This window comes from Gorilla gorilla, chromosome 5 (assembly GCF_029281585.2).
Source record: "Gorilla gorilla gorilla isolate KB3781 chromosome 5, NHGRI_mGorGor1-v2.1_pri, whole genome shotgun sequence".
NCBI lineage: Eukaryota > Metazoa > Chordata > Mammalia > Primates > Hominidae > Gorilla > Gorilla gorilla.
The window spans coordinates 174,536,980-174,555,533 of NC_073229.2; the positions used below are offsets into that span (position 1 = coordinate 174,536,980).

The 18,554-nt window shown below is 41.7% G+C and overlaps 1 protein-coding gene across 4 annotated transcripts in view; it reads left to right on the top strand.

Annotated features, from left to right (window-relative positions):
• The first annotated feature begins 1,136 nt into the window (after nucleotides 1-1,136).
• The window catches only part of IYD (iodotyrosine deiodinase), a 36,976-nt gene continuing 19,558 nt past the window's right edge, over nucleotides 1,137-18,554 (top strand). For all 4 annotated transcript variants that reach the window (XM_004044824.5, XM_004044825.4, XM_055390846.2 and 1 more), the window contains exon 1: nucleotides 1,137-1,346. In XM_004044824.5, coding sequence (XP_004044872.2) covers nucleotides 1,169-1,346 — 178 coding nt within the window. In that variant the 5' untranslated portion in view covers nucleotides 1,137-1,168. The remainder of the gene's footprint in view (nucleotides 1,347-18,554) is intronic.

The window sequence follows — 18,554 nt, forward strand, 5'->3', positions numbered from 1 at the left end:
TGGCAAACCAGGAGGGGAGCCCTCACCAGGAGCTGATTTGCCAGCACCGTAATTATGGACTTCTCAACCTCCAGAACTATGATAAATAAAAGATAAATAAATTTCTTTCTTTCTTTCTTTCTTTCTTTCTTTTCTTTTTCTTCCTCTTCTTTCTTTCTTTCTTTTTTTTTTTTAGAGGAACTTTCACTCTTGTCGCCCAGGCTGGAGTGCAATGGCACAATTTCGGCTCACTGCAACCTCCACCTCCTGGGTGGAGCTATTTTCCTGCCTCAGCCTCCTGAGTAGCTGTGTTTGCAGGCATGTGCCACCAGGCCCAACTAATTTTTGTATTTTTAGTAGAGATGGGGTTTCATCATGTTGGCCAGGCTGGTCTCGAACTCCTGACCTCAAGTGATCTGCCCCCCTCAGCCTCCCAAAGTGCCGGGATTATAGGCCTGAGCCACCATACCTGGCCGAGAAATAAATTTATATTGTTTAAGCCACCCGGTCCATAGTATTTTTGTTATTTCAGCCATAACTGACTAAGGCACTTTCTAAAACAGACAGACAAACTAACACATAAAAAGCCCTACTGAAGTAATTACATAATCAAGTTGTCACTTTAATTTTTTGTGTCACTTTTCCTGGATCAAAGTTTTTCTCTGATGCAAAACATGATATTCTCTTTACTCCATATATTGGCTCAGGTATCATAAAAAAAAAATCAAAACTCTAGGGCTGTTTTCACAAACATGCCATTTAAAATGCATGGTGCCAAACCTCTTTCCTGAACATTTTCTTCCAGCAGATCTGAGTTGGTGTGTGGAAATCTATTTAAAACAAAAACAAAAACAAAAACAAGTTCTTCAGGCGATCTAGCTAGATCTAGCACATGCAAGTTCTTACTCAGATTCTGGCAATTGTTGTCTAAGAATATATCGACAGAGTACATACTTTTAAAAAGTTAATGGACTGGTGTATAACCAAAGCCACAACACCCCACACATGTGACTGTGATCTTTGCTCCTTTGCAAAGTCCTCATAGAGTTGAAGAGTTCAGCACTTTGTTCCTTCCCTGGCACAACTGTGTCTGCATTCCTTCTATCTCCCGGCATTCCCCACTCCTGTCTCTGTGTGTTTAAAAACCGGTGTGGGAAGTGTGCACACCTGTGACATCAGACTCCAGACCATGTATTTCCTGACTCCCATCTTGGTAGCCATTCTCTGCATTTTGGTTGTGTGGATCTTTAAAAATGCTGACAGAAGCATGGAGAAAAAGAAGGGGGAGCCTAGAACCAGGGCCGAAGCTCGCCCCTGGGTGGATGAAGACTTAAAAGACAGCAGTGACCTGCACCAAGCAGAAGAAGGTAAAGACACCAGCTATGCTGCTTAGCTTCGCTGTCGTGTTGTGTTGATGATGAGTGTGAGTCAATGGCAGGGCTTATGGAGAGGAAGAAACACACACAGGCCAGCTTCAACATCAACCTCTATTGTGCTAATGAATCAGTGCTTGGCACAGACAGGTCATCTCTCTCCAGTGATGAGCTTGTCACCTGCTGGGACCAACCCTTTTTTATTTTTGATGCCCAGTGAAAAAGCTGTTGAGAGGCTGAAGTTTTCCCTGGCTCCAATTCTGTTCTGGTTGTTAAAATCTTTCTGCAGGAATTCATCCCAGGCTGGCAGTGGGCAGGGACTAAGAGGCCAGGTTTTGATCAGGAACTTTGAAATCTACCAAGTGGCATCACCTAGGAGGCTGCTACCTTTCCCTGTGCCAGGCCCTGGAAGTGAAAGCCTGGGATGGCCTCTGTCCTCAACAAACTGAATGTCCAGTTCAGCTGCCAAGATGATACACGAGAATCAGAGAGAGTAACAAAGAGACAGACCCGGTGGAACTGATTCTAAGGTGTTTAGAGCAGGCCTGGGAGTTTGACGGTGCAGTCAGGGAAAGGACAAACCAGGCTGGGAGGATGAATAGGGTACAAATAGCAAGTGCTGGGAGGCCTGTCAGGCAACAAGGAGCCAAAGGAGCAGAAGCACCTGGAGGCCTGGGGCAGGGGTAAGAGAGGAAGTGGAGAATTGAGGGCGGAGGGAGGGGGTAAGAATGGAAGTAGAGAATTGAGGGCGGGAAGGTTATGGCCACCTTGAGAAGAAGAGGTGATGAAGGAGGCAGGTAGGAAGGGAGAGAGCATGGAGGAAGCTTGAGCCATCTGTGTTTGAGAAGCTTTGTCTGGGATGGGTTCGATTTGGAAGAGGCTCTGTAATCTTCAACTGGGCTAATGATGCCCCCATCCCCAAACAGAGGCCACCTGGACATGTGAGTGTGTGTGAGTGTATGTGTGTGAGAGTGTGTGAGTGTTTATGAATGTGCATGTGTGTGTGCATGCATATGTGTGTGCATGAGAGTGTATGTGTGTGAGTGTCCATGTGAGTGTTCATTAATGTGCATGTGTGTGTGCGTGCATGCGTGTGTGCATGCGTGCATGTATGTGTGCATGAGAGTGTATGTGTGTGCATGTGTGTGCATGTGAGTGTTCATTAATGTGCATGTGTGTGCATGAGTGTGTGTGCACGAGCGTGTGTGTGCGTGTGCGTGTGCACGTGTGTGCATGAGTGTGTGTGAGCGTGCATGGGTTTGTGTGTGCATGCATATGTGTGTGTGCGTGTGCATGAGTGTGTTTGTGAGAGTGTGTGTGCATGAGTGTGTGTCCTAGTCTCAGGACCGGGGTGCAGGGTGTCCAGCTGGCTCTCAGTGCTAACAGCCTGTAGTGCTGACTGTACCACACAGGAGTCTAGCCTCTCAGCAGGGCTGCCTCTTGCTCTCCTACATTGAAAGCTCTTCCACTCAGAACGTCAATTCTACCCAGCGGAGAAGCACTTTCCTTAATCCGGGGAACATCTGCTGTGAAGCTGGGTAATGGTTTGTGCTGGTAAGGATGGCCTGGATGGTGGGGGCAGGTGGGAATGCAGTGGAAGGCGTGGATCAGAGTAAAGTTAATGGAAGAGCAACAGGGTTTGCTAGTAAATTGGATATTGGGAAAAGGAGGAGAGAGGGAGAGTTGGAGACTGGAAGCCATCGTAAGTGGGTGAGGGAATGAGGATCCAGCTTAAAGGGGAAGATGTTGAGTTCCATCGAGGACATGTTTGATTTCAGACGACAGTGACACACCTGAGCAGAAAAGGGAGACAGCAGTCTATGTTAGGGGCCCAGGCCACAGATACTGACTGGAGAGTCACCAGTATGGGGAAGATAGTTGGAACCTGGAGAAATAATGAATCCACAAAGTGGGCATTGCTAGAGAGAAGGCTGAGGATAGAACTTGAGGGACACATGTGGTTAAGAGGAACTGTGGAAGAAAAATGTACTAGAGGAGGGGAGGAGCTGTGGGAAAGGGGGCTCTGGGATCATAACAGTAACAAGCCCTTATATATTAATAGCTCTTACTGTATGCAATCACAGCCACATATTATGTGTAGTAAATCATTTCATCTTCATGACAGTACAATGAGGTAGGCACTATTAGAATCCCCATATTACAGATAAGGAAATTGAGGCCCCAATAGGGTAAGCTCAGGAAGGTGATTGCAGAGACAGGACCCAAGCCAGCTGTTTGCTGGGCTGCCTCTCCCCTGGGAGAATGACCTAGAATGGAGGAGGCAGGAGATAGCCAGCAGGGACCAACATTCTCTGAGAGACCAGAAAGTGTGCATCAAGGAAAGGCCACTGGATTTGAAGACCCAAGAGGTTTGAGGACAAAGGAGAGCTCGGGCAGGCTGTTGAGGGTCAGGTCCTGGGGCTGGGCCTGGAGGCTGGGAACATAGAGAGAACTGGAGGGCCTTTCTCTGGCTCTCTGCCTGATCACTTACTTTTGCAAAATGCTTTGCCTCTTCATTCTCTGTTCCCTGCCATCCTCATCCTTCTCTTATCTTTATACAGAGGAATGAACAGGACAGCCTTAGTGTCGTCCTTAGCAGCTGGGACAAAGTCTGCCCTGAGTGTGGTGTCCACAGATCTCTTGTATGGGGATTCTAGTAGGGCCTACCTCGTTGTATTGTCATGAAGATGAAATGATTTACTCCACATCTCCTATGTTGTTTACATAAGTGGTGCATGCCAAGGTCACACAGGTGACCAGTGAGAACCAATGCTTAAACTCAGGCTTCTCAGCCCCCCCAAGTCCCTGCTCTCAGTCACAGGGTGGGTGGACATGATCTACGTGGGGATATTACTCTAGGTCCAGAAGGGATTGAGCAGGAGCTAACTGGAGAAGAGAACGGACTCCTTTACTGAAGACACATGGAGATGGTGTTGTTGACTGCAAATAGATACCAGATTGAAACCATTTTTAATATTAACAAGGTATTAAATGGTAAAATAAGTATTGTAGGCCATTCTAGCATGAGTTAAGGAAAATATGGGTACCCATCCAACCTCCTGCAGCTCTGATTCATAAAGAATTCCTACTGCATGTTCACAGGTCAGAGAATCGGCATGTGTGTGTGTGGGTGGGTTGTGGGGTGGTGAGGGGTCATTGTGTGACCATGCTTATTAGACATGTGTGTGTGTGGGTGGGGTGGGGGTGGTGAGGGAACATTGTGTGTCCACGCTTATTAGACATGTGTGTGTGGGGGTGGGGTGGGGAGTGGTGAGGGATCATCTTGTGTCCATGCTTATTAGACATGTGTGTGTGTGGGTGGGTTGTGGGGTGGTGAGGGAACATTGTGTGACCATGCTTGTTAGACATATGTGTGTGTGGGTGAGGTGGGGGTGGTGAGGGAACATTGTGTGTCCACGCTTATTAGACATGTGTGTGTGGGGGTGGGGTGGGGAGTGGTGAGAGGTCATCTTGTGTCCATGCTTATTAGACATGTGTGTGTGTGGGTGGGGTGTGGGGTGGTGAGGGAACATTGTGTGTCCATGCTTGTTAGACATATGTGTGTGTGGGTGAGGTGGGGGTGGTGAGGGAACATTGTGTGACCATGCTTATTAGATGTAGGGTACAGTCTCCCTCTGCAAACCAGCCAAGGTTGGTGTCCTGTTAATACCTTGTTTGTCTACAGTTTGGGTCCAAGAAAGAAGAGTTGCTGAAGTTTATCTCAAAGAAATAAGTCTTAGATTGTCCCAGTAAAGTGAACTGAAAATCCTACCCACAAATCCTCTAGTTAGGCTCAGATTCATAGAAGTCCGTAGAAATGGGAAAAGAAGAAAAAGATAGGAAACACATCTCATCAAGATGAATCTGTTTTAGTGTTAGTGGGGGATTCTTCTGCACTTAGCTTCATTGGCCATCCAAAAGCTATTATTCTAACTGAAGTCACGAGCTGAATAATAAGTGACCCAACTTGTCCAGTCTTTTCTAAGGAAGGCCTGAGTTAAAATTTTTTATCCAGTGTAACATCTGAGAACAAAAATATTCCTACAAACTTGAGAAACAGATTGTTATGTGCCCATAATAACAAGTAGCTTTCAGAACTGGTTCCAAGCCTGAGCAGTGAATCAATGACAACTCATTTCAGAATAAACTTGGCAAGCTAACCAATCAGTGTCAGCCTCATGCTTCTGAAAGCCAGCCAACCAGGGGTGGACTCACTCCAGGGCCAGCTCCTCTGAGTGTCAGAGTCTCAACCAAATGACACTGATCCTACAAATGATGTGTGCCACTTGCAGCTCTGAAAGTCCACCAGTGCCTGAACTTCATGCTCCCCAACCAAGTAGCATACTAGGGCGAGTCTCTGGGGATTAGCAAGAGCCAATTGTTAAATATTTAGGAGTTTTTTGTTAAATCATTAGTGGCTTGAAGTCAGGCCATGGTGTGATTATTTACATCATGGATACTGGCAAGTGCTATGAATCAGTGCTTTCTCCCTTCCACCCCACAAAGAGTTGGCTTACCAGCACACCACTGCCAAAAATTCTATATTAAGTCAGCATTCTACTCTGTTCAGAGAGTCGAGCTTGATCAACATAGTTGTCTTTTACTATGGGAAGCAATGCAATCAGCTTTGTCTTAGACACACCTAGACATTAATACTTTCACATGGCTAATTTAAGAGGTTGGTTTGCTAGACTCCTGTAAGACCTTAAGCTTTTAGAACAAGAGACAGGCAAGTTTAGATGAGAGAAGAGTAGGAAAGGAAAAGGGCTTGAATGAAGACATTGTTCTTGAGATCAAGTCTGGGTGGGTTCCTGCTAGGGGAAAGTTAGGGTCAGCAGGGGACACTGGGGTACCCAAAGAGATAAAGGGTCTCAGAAGACAAATCCTGTCTTCACTCCACTGCTTTGGAGAGGAAGATAAAAATACCTTTTCCTCTACCCAATCTAGGTTCATGGCTGAGGCCCCTATAACAAAAGACAGAATAACAGAAAAGTATACATGTTTATTTAGCATAAGTTTCATGTGACACAGGAGCCTTCGTAGGGAAATGAAGACCCAAAGGAACAGTTAAACCTGTGTGTTTTCATGCTAGGTTTGGCAAAAAGTGAACAGTCGTGGAGACATACAAGAGGACAGAGGGGCTATGGTCTAACGTGGTCTAATGGCAATAAACTGGGGAAACTTAGTGTATTAGTCTGTTTTCACACTGCTGATAAAGACATACCTGAGACTCGGTAATTTATAAACAAAAAGATTTAATGGACTCACAGTTCCATGTGGCTAGAGATGCCTCACAATCATGGTAGAAGGTGAAAGGCATAGCCTACGTGGTGGCAGGCAAAGAGGGAATGAGAATCAAGCGAAAGGGACTTCCCCTTATAAAACCATCAGCTCTCCTGAGACTTATTCACTACCACAAGAACAGTATGGGGGAAACTGCCCCCATGATTCAATTATCTCCCACTAGGTCCCTCCCACAACACATGGGAATTATGGGAGCTACAATTCAAGATGAGATTTGGGTGGGGACACAGCCAAACCATATCGCTTTGCAATATCTATTTGTTCATATTCTTCTCTGTGTCCCTAACGTCCTCAGAGATGAGAATGCTCCTTTCCTCTGGGTGAGCACCTCTTACATGGGTGCCATATGACCTGCCTCAGGGGAGGGTCAGAAAATTCTTCCTAGGTTTTATGACCTGCTTCAGGAAAGAAGGGCAGTGGAAGGTCAGAAAGCCCTTTTTGCTCTGAAGTTGGCATGCTTTGGGGTAATATGTTCTGAACCCCATTGGCTTTAGGATAGCACTGCCCTATTCAAGGTGTCTCTTTCTGGGCACCCTTCAGCCTTCCCAATCCCTACCCACCTCAGTGCTACTAATGAAATAATCCATCTATACAGCAGCCAGATGTCACCTTAATAGTTCTGTTGCTCAATGCACACAGCAAGTCAATACATTGAGACACCAGGTTGCAACAGAGAAAGAGGTTTAATCATAAGGCTGCTGAATGAAGAGACAGGAGGAAACCTTAAATCCATTTCCCTGAGGAGTTTGTTTGGAGCTAGGATTTTTTAGAGTTTTGGAGTGGGCCAAAGTGTGGAGGTCACTGATTGGTCAGAGCGCAGGGTGAAGTCATGGGACAGGGAGATGAAGAAACTGTATTCTCATGCTGATTCCACTGCGTTATGGGAGTCTTCAAACTGGTTGGCATCAGCTATTTCACTGGAATTCAGATCTGAAAAACATTTTAAGTAATTTTTAAATAAAAGCCTTATGATCATGATGGATAGATCCTATCTATCTCAAACAAAAGCCTTGTGACTCTCATGTCAGAAATTCTATGCATAGGAACAGCGGGGATGCAAATGGTCAGTATCTACTAGTGCTATGAGACTTTCAGAACAAGAAAGTGGGTCAAAGCAGCCTGATGAATGCTTGATTATAACTGTACTTCTGTCCATAATTCTTGTTAGCCCTATGAGGATGGCCTCACAGGAAGTGGGATGACTGAGAGGCCCAGGTAGGGAGCACAGCAATGGTGAAGCAGCTGGGAAAGAGGCATTGTTGGGGCAGGTGCTGAGCCCTGAAGTGGCTCCCATCCTCACCTTCAAAATCTGCATCACCCTCCTCCTTAGTAACATTACTCCTCAAGTCTTCCAAAATTGCAAGAAGGGAACACAAATTGTCCTTGGTTTCTTGATTAGAAAATAGTGGTCCATTTGCAAAGACTGTGTAGTAGAACTGTAAAAACACTAAAGCAATGTATTTGGAGATGCAACCAGAAAAACACTTCCATGCTAAATGTGAAAAGATAGAAGTGACCTAGAATTACTTGGCTGGCTAAACCTAATTATGGCACAATTAACGGATTCCTTGGCATTAAAGCAATTGTAGGGACCAAGGGACTGATTGCTAGAAAGCTGATAGGGTGTATTACCACTCCCCCTTCACATCTACTTCCTTCTAACTAAAAGTATACAGTTTGGGCCAAAACTGCTCCTGCTAGTGAAATATGAAAAGAGATTTCTCCTCTGCCCTCTGAAGGTTCACTGAAAATGAACTGACAAGAGACAGATTAATAGAAGGAAAGGCATACAAATTTATTTAACATGTATAAGCACTGGGGAATCGCCAATAACCCAGTGGGGTCCAGATGCTTATATATCCTTCTTCATAGGGGATGAGGGGATGGTGGGAGTGTGTAGGAGTAAATGACTTTCAGGGAAAATGAATGGGTCCAAAGAACAATGCCTTGGGATGAAGTTCCTTGAGCTTATGAGAGGTAGTGGGAAGGCGAGGGGTGGAACTTCACTGTGAACAAACGTCTTCTCATTATGCAGGTAAAGTTCCCCAGGTTGTCTCTGTCTGCCTAGATTCCTAGGCAAGGGATCTTAAGACAATTACATTTCTTCATCTTCTTCTTTTCTTTTCTTAATAGATAGGGTATTGCTTTGTTGCTCAGGCTGGAGTGCAGTGGCATGATCATAGCTCGCTGAAACCTCAAACTCCTGGACTCAAGCTATCCTCCCACCTCAGCCTCTTGAGTAGCTAGGACTACAGGCACACACCACCATGCCTAATTTTTAGACTTTTTGTAAAGACAGGGTCTCTCTATGTTGCCCAGGCTGGTCTCAAACTCCTGGGCTCAAGCAATCCTCCTACCTCAGCCTCCCAAAGTGCTGGGATTACAGGCATGAGCCACTGGGCCCATCCTAATTACATTTCTTTTGGAAAGAAATATCCCTAGTCAGATAGCGAAATTCCAGAAAGAGTCTCTCTCAGTGCTTCAGGAAAAAGGATCAGAGAGACCAGAGACAAGGCAGGTCAGAGGGAGACCTGGAGGTGCTTCTTCAGTTCACCAGGTCAAGTGCCAAGTGTCAGTATTTTAGGGTATTGTTTGCAGACCCCCAGTGCAAAGATACAAGGCAAGTTACTGTTGGTATCAATAGCAAGTTCCAAGTGTGGCAGCACAAGATTTCACTTAAAAAGCAGGCCATAATAGTATACATTTGCTTTGCACTGTGTGGACCTTCAAGCTTGAATAATCCCTAGTGGCTTGACTGCTCTAGAGTGAAGGCAGGAAAACAAAGGGGTTTACACAGCCTGCTCTCTTGCCTCTGGGTGAGGGCCACATTCCTCGGGAGCAGTCAGGAGTTCCAGAGAAGGGGACAAGTGGAAGCTCACTGTGCTCCTAGCCCAGCCCTGCTAATCTCATTCCCCAGCCATAGTATAGACCTTCTGCCCTGTGAAAGGCTCCAGGAATGGCAGCCCGGCTGTGCACTGCTCCAAGAGTGCACTCAGGACAATCCCATCAGGAGGTGATGAGGATCATTTGTTTGACCATTCCCTAGTCAGGGATAATGGCTAGCACTGATAATGAGGTAACAGTTTGCTTCCTTCTGCTAATTAGGAGAGTCTGCCTTGGACTCTAGAAGCTGTGGAAACTGCCAAGTCATGCATTTAGACTGCTTTTAGTTTTTACAAGTGCTGAATGGGTCTTAAGACTTAGTAACTTACCTTTCAAAGAGTTAAGGAAGCATTTAATGCATTTGCTTGTATACCACTTATTAACTACAGAGGCTGCCAGACTTCATCTTAAATGGTGTCAAAAGTATCACTGGTGTTGAAAGTCTTTATTGACACCGTGATAAAGTTCAGAGTTGTCACTGTGACGTTCATGACATTGGCATTTCGCTGGGCCAGGACTGATTGTTAGAAAGTTGATAGATGTTTATTACCACTCACCCATCACACGTACTTTCTTCTAAATAGGCCCAAACTGTCCCTGCTAGAGAAATATAAAAGGAAGTTTCCTCACTAAGAGCTATAAGCCAACAGTAGCGCCTGCTAACGTTGTTATTGGTGTTCCTCAGAAGGTGAATTCTCTACCTGAATTCCACCTGGAGAATGGCCAAGTCCCTCAGGGCGGGTCTTTGACCTTCTTCCACTCTTCCTTTCTTTTTATTTTATTATTATTATACTTTAAGTTTTAGGGTGCATGTGCACAATGTGCAGGTTAGTTACATATGTATACATGGGCCATGCTGGTGTGCTGCACCCATTAACTCGTCGTTTAGCATTAGGTATATCTCCTAATGCTATCCCTCCCCCCTCCCCCCACCCCACAACAGTCCCCAGAGTGTGATGTTCCCCTTCCTGTATCCATGTGTTCTCATTGTTCAATTCCCACCTATAAGTGAGAACATGCGGTGTTTGGTTTTTTGTCCTTGCAATAATTTACTGAGAATAATGATTTCCAATTTCATCCATGTCCCTACAAAGGACATGAACTCATCATTTTTTATGGCTGCATAGTATTCCATGGTGTATATGTGCTCACCATCACTGGCCATCAGAGAAATGCAAATCAAAACCACAATGAGATACCATCTCACACCAGTTTAGGATGGCAATCATCAAAAAGTCAGGAAACAACAGGTGCTGGAGAGGATGTGGAGAAATAGGAACACTTTTACACTGCTGGTGGGACTGTAAACTGGTTCAACCATTGTGGAAGTCAGTGTGGCGATTCCTCAGGGATCTAGGACTAGAAATACCATTTGACCCAGCCATCCCATTACTGGGTATATACCCAAAGGACTATAAATCATGCTGCTATAAAGACACATGCACACGTATGTTTATTGCGGCACTATTCACAATAGCAAAGACTTGGAACCAACCCAAATGTCCAACAATGATAGACTGGATTAAGAAAATGTGCCACTCTTCCTTTCATTCCTCCTGGTCATGCTCATCGCTTCCAGAGGGCTCCAAATGGGATCTCACCTTCAAAGCTCACACATTTCCTTTTGTACTTGACACCTGCACTTGAATGGCTTGCAGCATCTGGAATCAGGCAGACTGTTGACTCCTGTTCCTCCTTCCTGCCCACCCCCAATAGTTCATCTCTTAGTCCTCCTGGCTCAGTGGATGGTTCCATCATCTAACCAGGCACTAAAGCCAGAAACCTGGCATTGATTCCTGGTTCCTCCCTCTCTCTCCCAGCCACTCTCAACCACCCATGTTAGCCAGTCTTTCGATTTCTATTTCTAAGGTGTTTCGAGAATCTGCACACCCCTGTCATTCTTTCTGCTTCTCCAAGGGTCCAAGCCAGCACCGTCCCCCAGTCAAGCTATGTCTACAGCGTCTGTATGGATCTGTGTTTTTCACATTGTCTCCTAAATATACTTGAATCCCCAGCCTCTTTCTTATTGCTCAAGTTTCACGTTACATGCCATCCCCTTGGGAATCACTTTGTGTCCTCCCTCTTTGTACCATCCCTTCTTATTCTCTGTCACTTCATAGAGAATTAATTGTCCTCATAGGAGTGATTACAGTTTGTAATTCTATGCATATGTACATTTGCTGCTTTGTTTAAATATATAAGGAATAAGGTTATTGTTCCAAAGAGGAAAACAGTTACCTTCAATCCTTTCCCTAAAATGTTATTAATCGGAGAAGATTAAAATTCATATCATAGAGGAAGAGAGTGAAAATTAAACACCACACCTAGAGCCCAGGCAAACTTTGTCATAAACCATTGTTTGTTCTCAGGTCCCATTCAATTCCCAAAGGGAATTATTGGCTATCCGTCATCTGATCATTGGATCCATTCATTCCCCCTGAAATTCATTACTCCTACACCTCCCATCTCTTCTTCCTCTGTAAAGAAGGGTGTATAAGCATTTGGACCCCATTGGGTTATTGAGTGATCATTCGCTTGCTATTGCCCCATGCTATGCATGTTAGAATAATTTTGTATGGCTTTTTCTGCTATTAATCTGTCTTTTGTGAATTCATTTTCAGTGAATCTTCAGAGAGTGAAGGAGGAAGCTTTCCCTCTTCACCCGTATAGTATAAAAGTCACCTCTGTCTTGTTCACTAATATATATATCAAAGGCTCAATAAAAGCCTTGTTGAATGAATTGTATATTTCCATCTTTCAGGAAGATTTTGAGAGTTTTACCAAATGTAATTTGCATTATACATAGTATTTGGTGTTTTGCAAATTACAATTATAACCTGAAAACTTGTTTTTCCCCAACTAATCATACCCACCAGAGATTTTTATTCCACTGTACCACCCTTCTCTCCCTAAAACACCACAACTACCACTACCACTACCACAACAACAACCATTGCAAAATCATTGCTATTGGCATTTCCTGAGCAGATGTCTAAAAAAAGAAAGTTGTTTAGTTCCATTAATATAAAACAGATCAACTTTAGGACTTGCACTGCTTCTTCATGCTTTGTTCTTTTAGCTAATGTGTAATATTTACATAACCCAGGGGTCAGCTGAGCTCATCCTATTTAGAAAAAAATTAATAAACTAAAAATAAGATTTAAAAAAGGCTGAATCCTCAATCCTACATGCTTTGAGGAGGCCAATTCCCTCTCAAAGATTTGACAATCCCCACAGAACCTGTGTCCATGGAGCCACCTCTGGCTCTGAGGTTCGTGCCCCAGGGACCCCCGATTTCCTCTATGTGTTTTCTTCTTCCACCTCACGTCAATTTATCTGTGGAAATCAACCTTTGTTTCTGTTTGTTTCTTTGGTCTCTCACTTCCCAACTCCTCACACAGCATGTTAGCATTTGGGGCAGCCCTTCTTCCTTCTAAAGGTCTTTTGAGCCACTGTCATAGGCCTCCCTTTGGGCTCCCCTCCCCAAACTCTGTTCCCCTCACTTGATCATGCTCAGCTCCTCTCCCCCAAAGACTCATGCCTATGCTCTGAAAAAGAGTGGTCCATGGAATCCAGGGACATGGCAGCACAGGAAAATCGTCAGAGGTTTACAGTTTTACACTGTCTTCTTCCCTCATCAGCCTGGTGAGGGGATGTGAGCAACAGGAAGTTTATTTTCCACAAATGATGCTACTTTGCTCAAAAGGCAAAAGTACCTATGGCCAGTTTTGTTTACACTTTTAAGTTCTTACTCATTGTATTAAACTCTAAATCTTTCTTGAAAGTATTGATATTTTAAACACTAAACAGGAATTTAAAAATATTGGTTTTGCTATTGTACTTACAGAAATGGTAACATGGCAAGAAATTCATCTCTAAGGATCCAAGTTTCCACTGTATCTAGACTTTACCTACTTTTGCTGAACGTGAACTTTCACTGCATTGAGAAAATGTCAAGTGTCTTTTCTCCTTTTTTAGAAGTTTTGTTTAAAAGTTCTGAACAGTTGACTTATTCCTGATTCCTCTGGTAATTAATCTCTATGGCCTTCTTCTCATTGAAAAAACTCTTAATTGTGAAATGTACTCACTGAAGAAGTGTATAAAACACAGATGAACAGCTTAACAAATAAGTATTAAGCAAAACCTTATACAATTATCACTTAGGTTAAGAAATATACACATCCAACATTTCATAAACACCCATATGTCCTTCCCCAGTCACAACCTCTTCTATTTCCAACAGAAGTAACTTCTATTTTGAATTTTATGAAAATTATTTCTTTGCTTTTCTTCTTAGTTGCATCACTCTTACATTCCTAAACATTAAAATTATACTGTTTATATTCTTTTGACTTGCTGTTTTATATTTGTAAGGGTCAAATATAATGCTAAGCAGATTAGGCGTGTAACTGAGGCTTATTCATTTTCACTATTGTATAGTATTCTGTTTATGACTATATCACAATTTATTCTACTATTGATGAACATTTAGTCTATTTCTAGTTTAGGACTATTATCAACTATTTCTGTAAACATTTTAATACTAGTCTTGTACATATGTGCATGGATTTTTCTGGTGTGTGCAAGGAATTGCAGAGTCATGGTGTGAAGGGCCTGATGATGTACCACGCAGATCCCGCCTTGAGGAAGGGCTTGCTGTCTCTATTGCTGCGAGTACTGTCGGCCTCTTGCAGGAATGGCCTCTGCTGTAGAAAGCTATCTCTCCCGAGATCCCACCTCTCCCAGGATGGCCCACATCTAATGACTGATTGCAGAGGTCGTATAAAGGTCCAGCCATTATGGCCTAATCTGAGACAACTCTGATGCACAGTTTTAGTTTCAAAATAGCCCTTGCTGTGGTTGAGGCCGTCTCTCAGCTTGCATTGCAGCTTGGCTTCTTCTGCCCAATCTTGTTTCTTTCCTCTCCCTTCCATAGGTTTTGATCCCAAAGCTACTTCCTATAAACATTCCACACACGACTCCATCTCAGAGTCAGCTTCTTGGAGAACCTAAGTAGAGACATGTAGGGTATACCTCTATCCAATTTTACTAGACAATACTGAGTTTTAAAATCTCGGATTGGTATTTTTCAACAATTTTGGAAAAATTTCAGCCATTGCCTTTTCAGATATTGCGTCTGGCCCTTTTCCTCTCTCTCTTCTCCTTTCAGGACTCCAATTAAATGGTTAGACCTTCTCACTGTATCCTCTGATGTCTTTTACATTCTCACCTATGTTTTCTGTCTTTCTCTTTCCATGCTACATTTTGGATAGGTAAGAAGAAACTATCTTCCTATTGATTCATTTCCTCTTTAGCTGTGCCTACATTGATGTTAAACCTATTAATTGAATGTTTAATTTAGTTTGTTTTCATTTTTGTTTCTAGAGGATCTTTTTAGTTCTTTTTTTCAAATTTGCTGTCACTTTTTTCTGCCAAAGTCGTGTGTCTTGTATTTCTTTGGACATAGTGAGCACAGTTATTTCATCATCTGTGGCTGATAACTCCAATATCATAAGTCATTGTTGGTCTGTTTCTGATGCCCATAGTTTTTTAATGGTTCTTATCCATAACTTTGTGTTTCCCTAAATACATTGTTATTTTTCATTGTTTGCTATTCATTCTTTTGGAAAAGTACTTATAAAAACTTTGTGAGGTCTAGGATATTGGTACTTATTTCCAGGGAAAATTCACTTTTGTGCTTACATGGTGTGACACTAATACTCTGGGATGACTTTAACCTAAGGTCAAACCCTGTGGTTCCCTGGATCACTCAGATGATATTATCTTAGGCTGCAAGCACATATCAGGGCTGGTTTATTTAAAATCCCCCCTTACTATGAGACTGTAGACCTTCAGGGTCCCAGCTTAAAGTGTAGGGGGCTGTCAAGTCTCCGTGGGTAGACCTGGGATTTTGGCTTTTGTCATCATCCTTTATCTCAGATCAACCTTACAGCTGTTTCTTGGTAATTGGAAAATATATAATACTCTGGGCATTTGAATGCTGGTCTACCTCTGTGGTACTAACCTTCAGCTAGATTTTGACCGTCATTTCCTACAATAACAGATGAGCATTCCAATGCATACAAGAAAATGTTTTAAAATATAGTTTACAAAGGATTTCAGTTGTTTTGTTTTTCTAGCTTGCGGCGTTCATAAAAATTCTCTAATTAACCACTACTAAAAGTGGAAATCCTTTAACAGATGCCACAACCACAAATTGCAGCAACTATAACCACAGCTGCATCAGCTAATCAATGAGATCAAAATGGATTTATGGTCGGGTGCAGTGGCTCATGCCTGTAATCCCAGCACTTTGGGAGGCTGAGGTGGGAGGATTGCTTGAGCCCAGGAGTTTGAGGCCAGTGCAACATAATGAGACCAAGTCTCTAAAAAAAAACAAAAACAAAAACAAAAAAAATTAATATTAAAAAAACCCTCCTCCCAAAAAAAACCCTTGAAGTGGATTTGTATCTACTAAAAGAAAAAAGTAACAAGTTATTTTCTTCCATCACACAGCTCAAGGCATGGGATACACATCATATCAAGCACATATAATTGGGTTTTGGGGAGGTTGTCAATGAGGAAGATATGTAACAACATTATATTCAGTTTCCTAAAGACACAGTTTAGGTAGTACAATAATGATTCAGGTAGGACACAAACACATGCACACACATACATTTTAATGGTTTAAAACTTCTTAAATTTGTTATTTTAGGAAAGTGAGTGCTGAGCATTTTCAGCAATATCACAGCAGACTGATGATCTGTTCTTATCTAAGTAGGAGTTGCTTTCTGTGTGATATGGCTTCTCCGCACCCATTCCCATCAGGCTGAAAAATATTAGGGCAGATTTGTTAAAGACTGAATTATTGTGTAAAAGAACCATCTACTCATTAGATCCCAACAATATTTTCAGTGTTTACTCCATGGGCAGCCTTCTCAGTGAAGCTTTCTTTATGCGATTCAAATTTCACTGAAAAAATTCCAACTCATAACAATTCATTCTGATTTGATATACTGAGGTTTACTTTCTGTACTGGCCTCATTTTGGTATATTTTGCCTCCTAGGTTCTAGGAATTGATAAAACTCAGCAACAACCGGAAGCCCAAGACCAGCCTAAGACAAGCAAGGAATATCTATTATTATTATTATATTTTTGTCATCCAAACATTTTCCCCTCAATAATTTTAACTGTTTGAAGACAGCATCTTAGAATTTTTTTCTGTTGAAATCTTCATAGTTCAGAAGTATGTCTTTTCATGAGCTTAAGTGAAATGAAGAAACAGTATTCAGAAAAGCTGTGAAGTTTTGGATATATAATGAACAATTTTGAGAATATTGAAATGTAGTATCTGGGAATTTGACAATACAGTCTTCAGAACTCTTGTTTGTAGAGACTATCTTGAACTTCACAAAGTTATTTACTGGAAAATCTTCTTCTAAAATAACATAACTGGGTGTGCCCTTGGTGAAGCTTTTAGTGCACTAGACACATCATCCTTCTTATCTTCTGCCATATCTGTGGGCTCATTTTCTTTCTCCTCAGTTTTAGCATTTTTAGCTCCAGTGATTGACCCTTCTGTTGCATCTTCATCTTCTCTAAGATCTTCAACTACTGATAATTAGCTTGCAGAACTTTCTGAACAGGAGGGTAATGGGGAAAACAGAAGAAGTGGCAGAAGCAGGCAGACATAATGAGAAATTTTATGTAATTAAATGTAACAGTTCTTTTCTTATGTTTAATCTTTTTGTGTCTTGTTTAAGAAATCCTTCTCCACTCCAAGGTCGTGAAGACATTCTCTTATATTCTCTTCTAAAAGCTTTAAAAATTAATCTTTCATATTTAGAATTGTGGTGAGAATATCCTATTTGTTCTCAATCACTGATGGAAGGGTTTCAAAGATACATCATTACCATAGCTGGATGTGGTGGGGTTTTTCCCCCCATAGTTAGACTATCAGATTAAGAAAGTTCCTTTCTCCAAATTTACTAAGAGATAAATGTCAAGTTTTACTAAACACCTTTTCTGCATTGTAATGATTTTTGTGGTTTATGTTCTTCAGCTTTTTAATGTGATTAAAAAAAGATTGTTTTTCTAATGTTAAATTAACCTCGTATTCCTGGGATAATTCCAACTTGGCCAAGATGTATTTTTTGTAATAAATTGCTGAATTCTGTTATTAATATTTTATTTAGGATTTTTGTACCATGTTTGTGAGGAAGTTGAGCCTGTAGTTTTTTGTTCTCTTAATGCCCTACTTATGTTTGGTATCAAGGTTGTGGTCATTCCATAAAATGAGTTGGAGGGTGTTTACTCTTTTTCTATTGTATCTGGACCTAGAGTTGCTTTCTCTTTTAGGAAAATCTTTGCTTACTAATTCAGCTTATTTAATAGTCAGCAGACTTTTCCGTTTTTCTATTCTGAAGTTAGTTTTAGCAGGTTATATTTTAAAGAAATTTGTCTATTTTATATAAATTTTCTAATATATTGGTATAATAAATATTCTCATACTATTTGTTAAATGACAGTAATATCTGTACTGATGTCTCCTTTTTCATTCCTGATATTTGTTACTTGTGCTTTCTCTTTTCCTTGATCAATCTTGACAGAGGATTGCCAATTTAATCAGTTTCTACAGAGAACTAGCTTTGGTTTTGATGTTTCTCTCTATTGGATGTTTGTTGTTGTTTTCCTTAATATGTCATATTTAATATTTACTTTTTCTACTATCTTTGGTTTTATTTGGGTATTTTTTCTAACTTCTTGAAATTGATTTTTAATTCATTAATTTTTAGAGTTTGTTCCTATCTAATTTATGTATGTAAGGCTTGGAATCTCCCTCTAAATATAATATGTTAATGTTATTGCATAGATTTTTCAATATGTAATAATTTCATATTTTAATTTTGAAATATTTTCTAATTTTCTTTAAGGTATTTTGTTTGTTTTTTTCAGTTATCTTTTTGTTACTAGTTTAATTGCATTACAGTCAGAGATCATTATCCATTGGG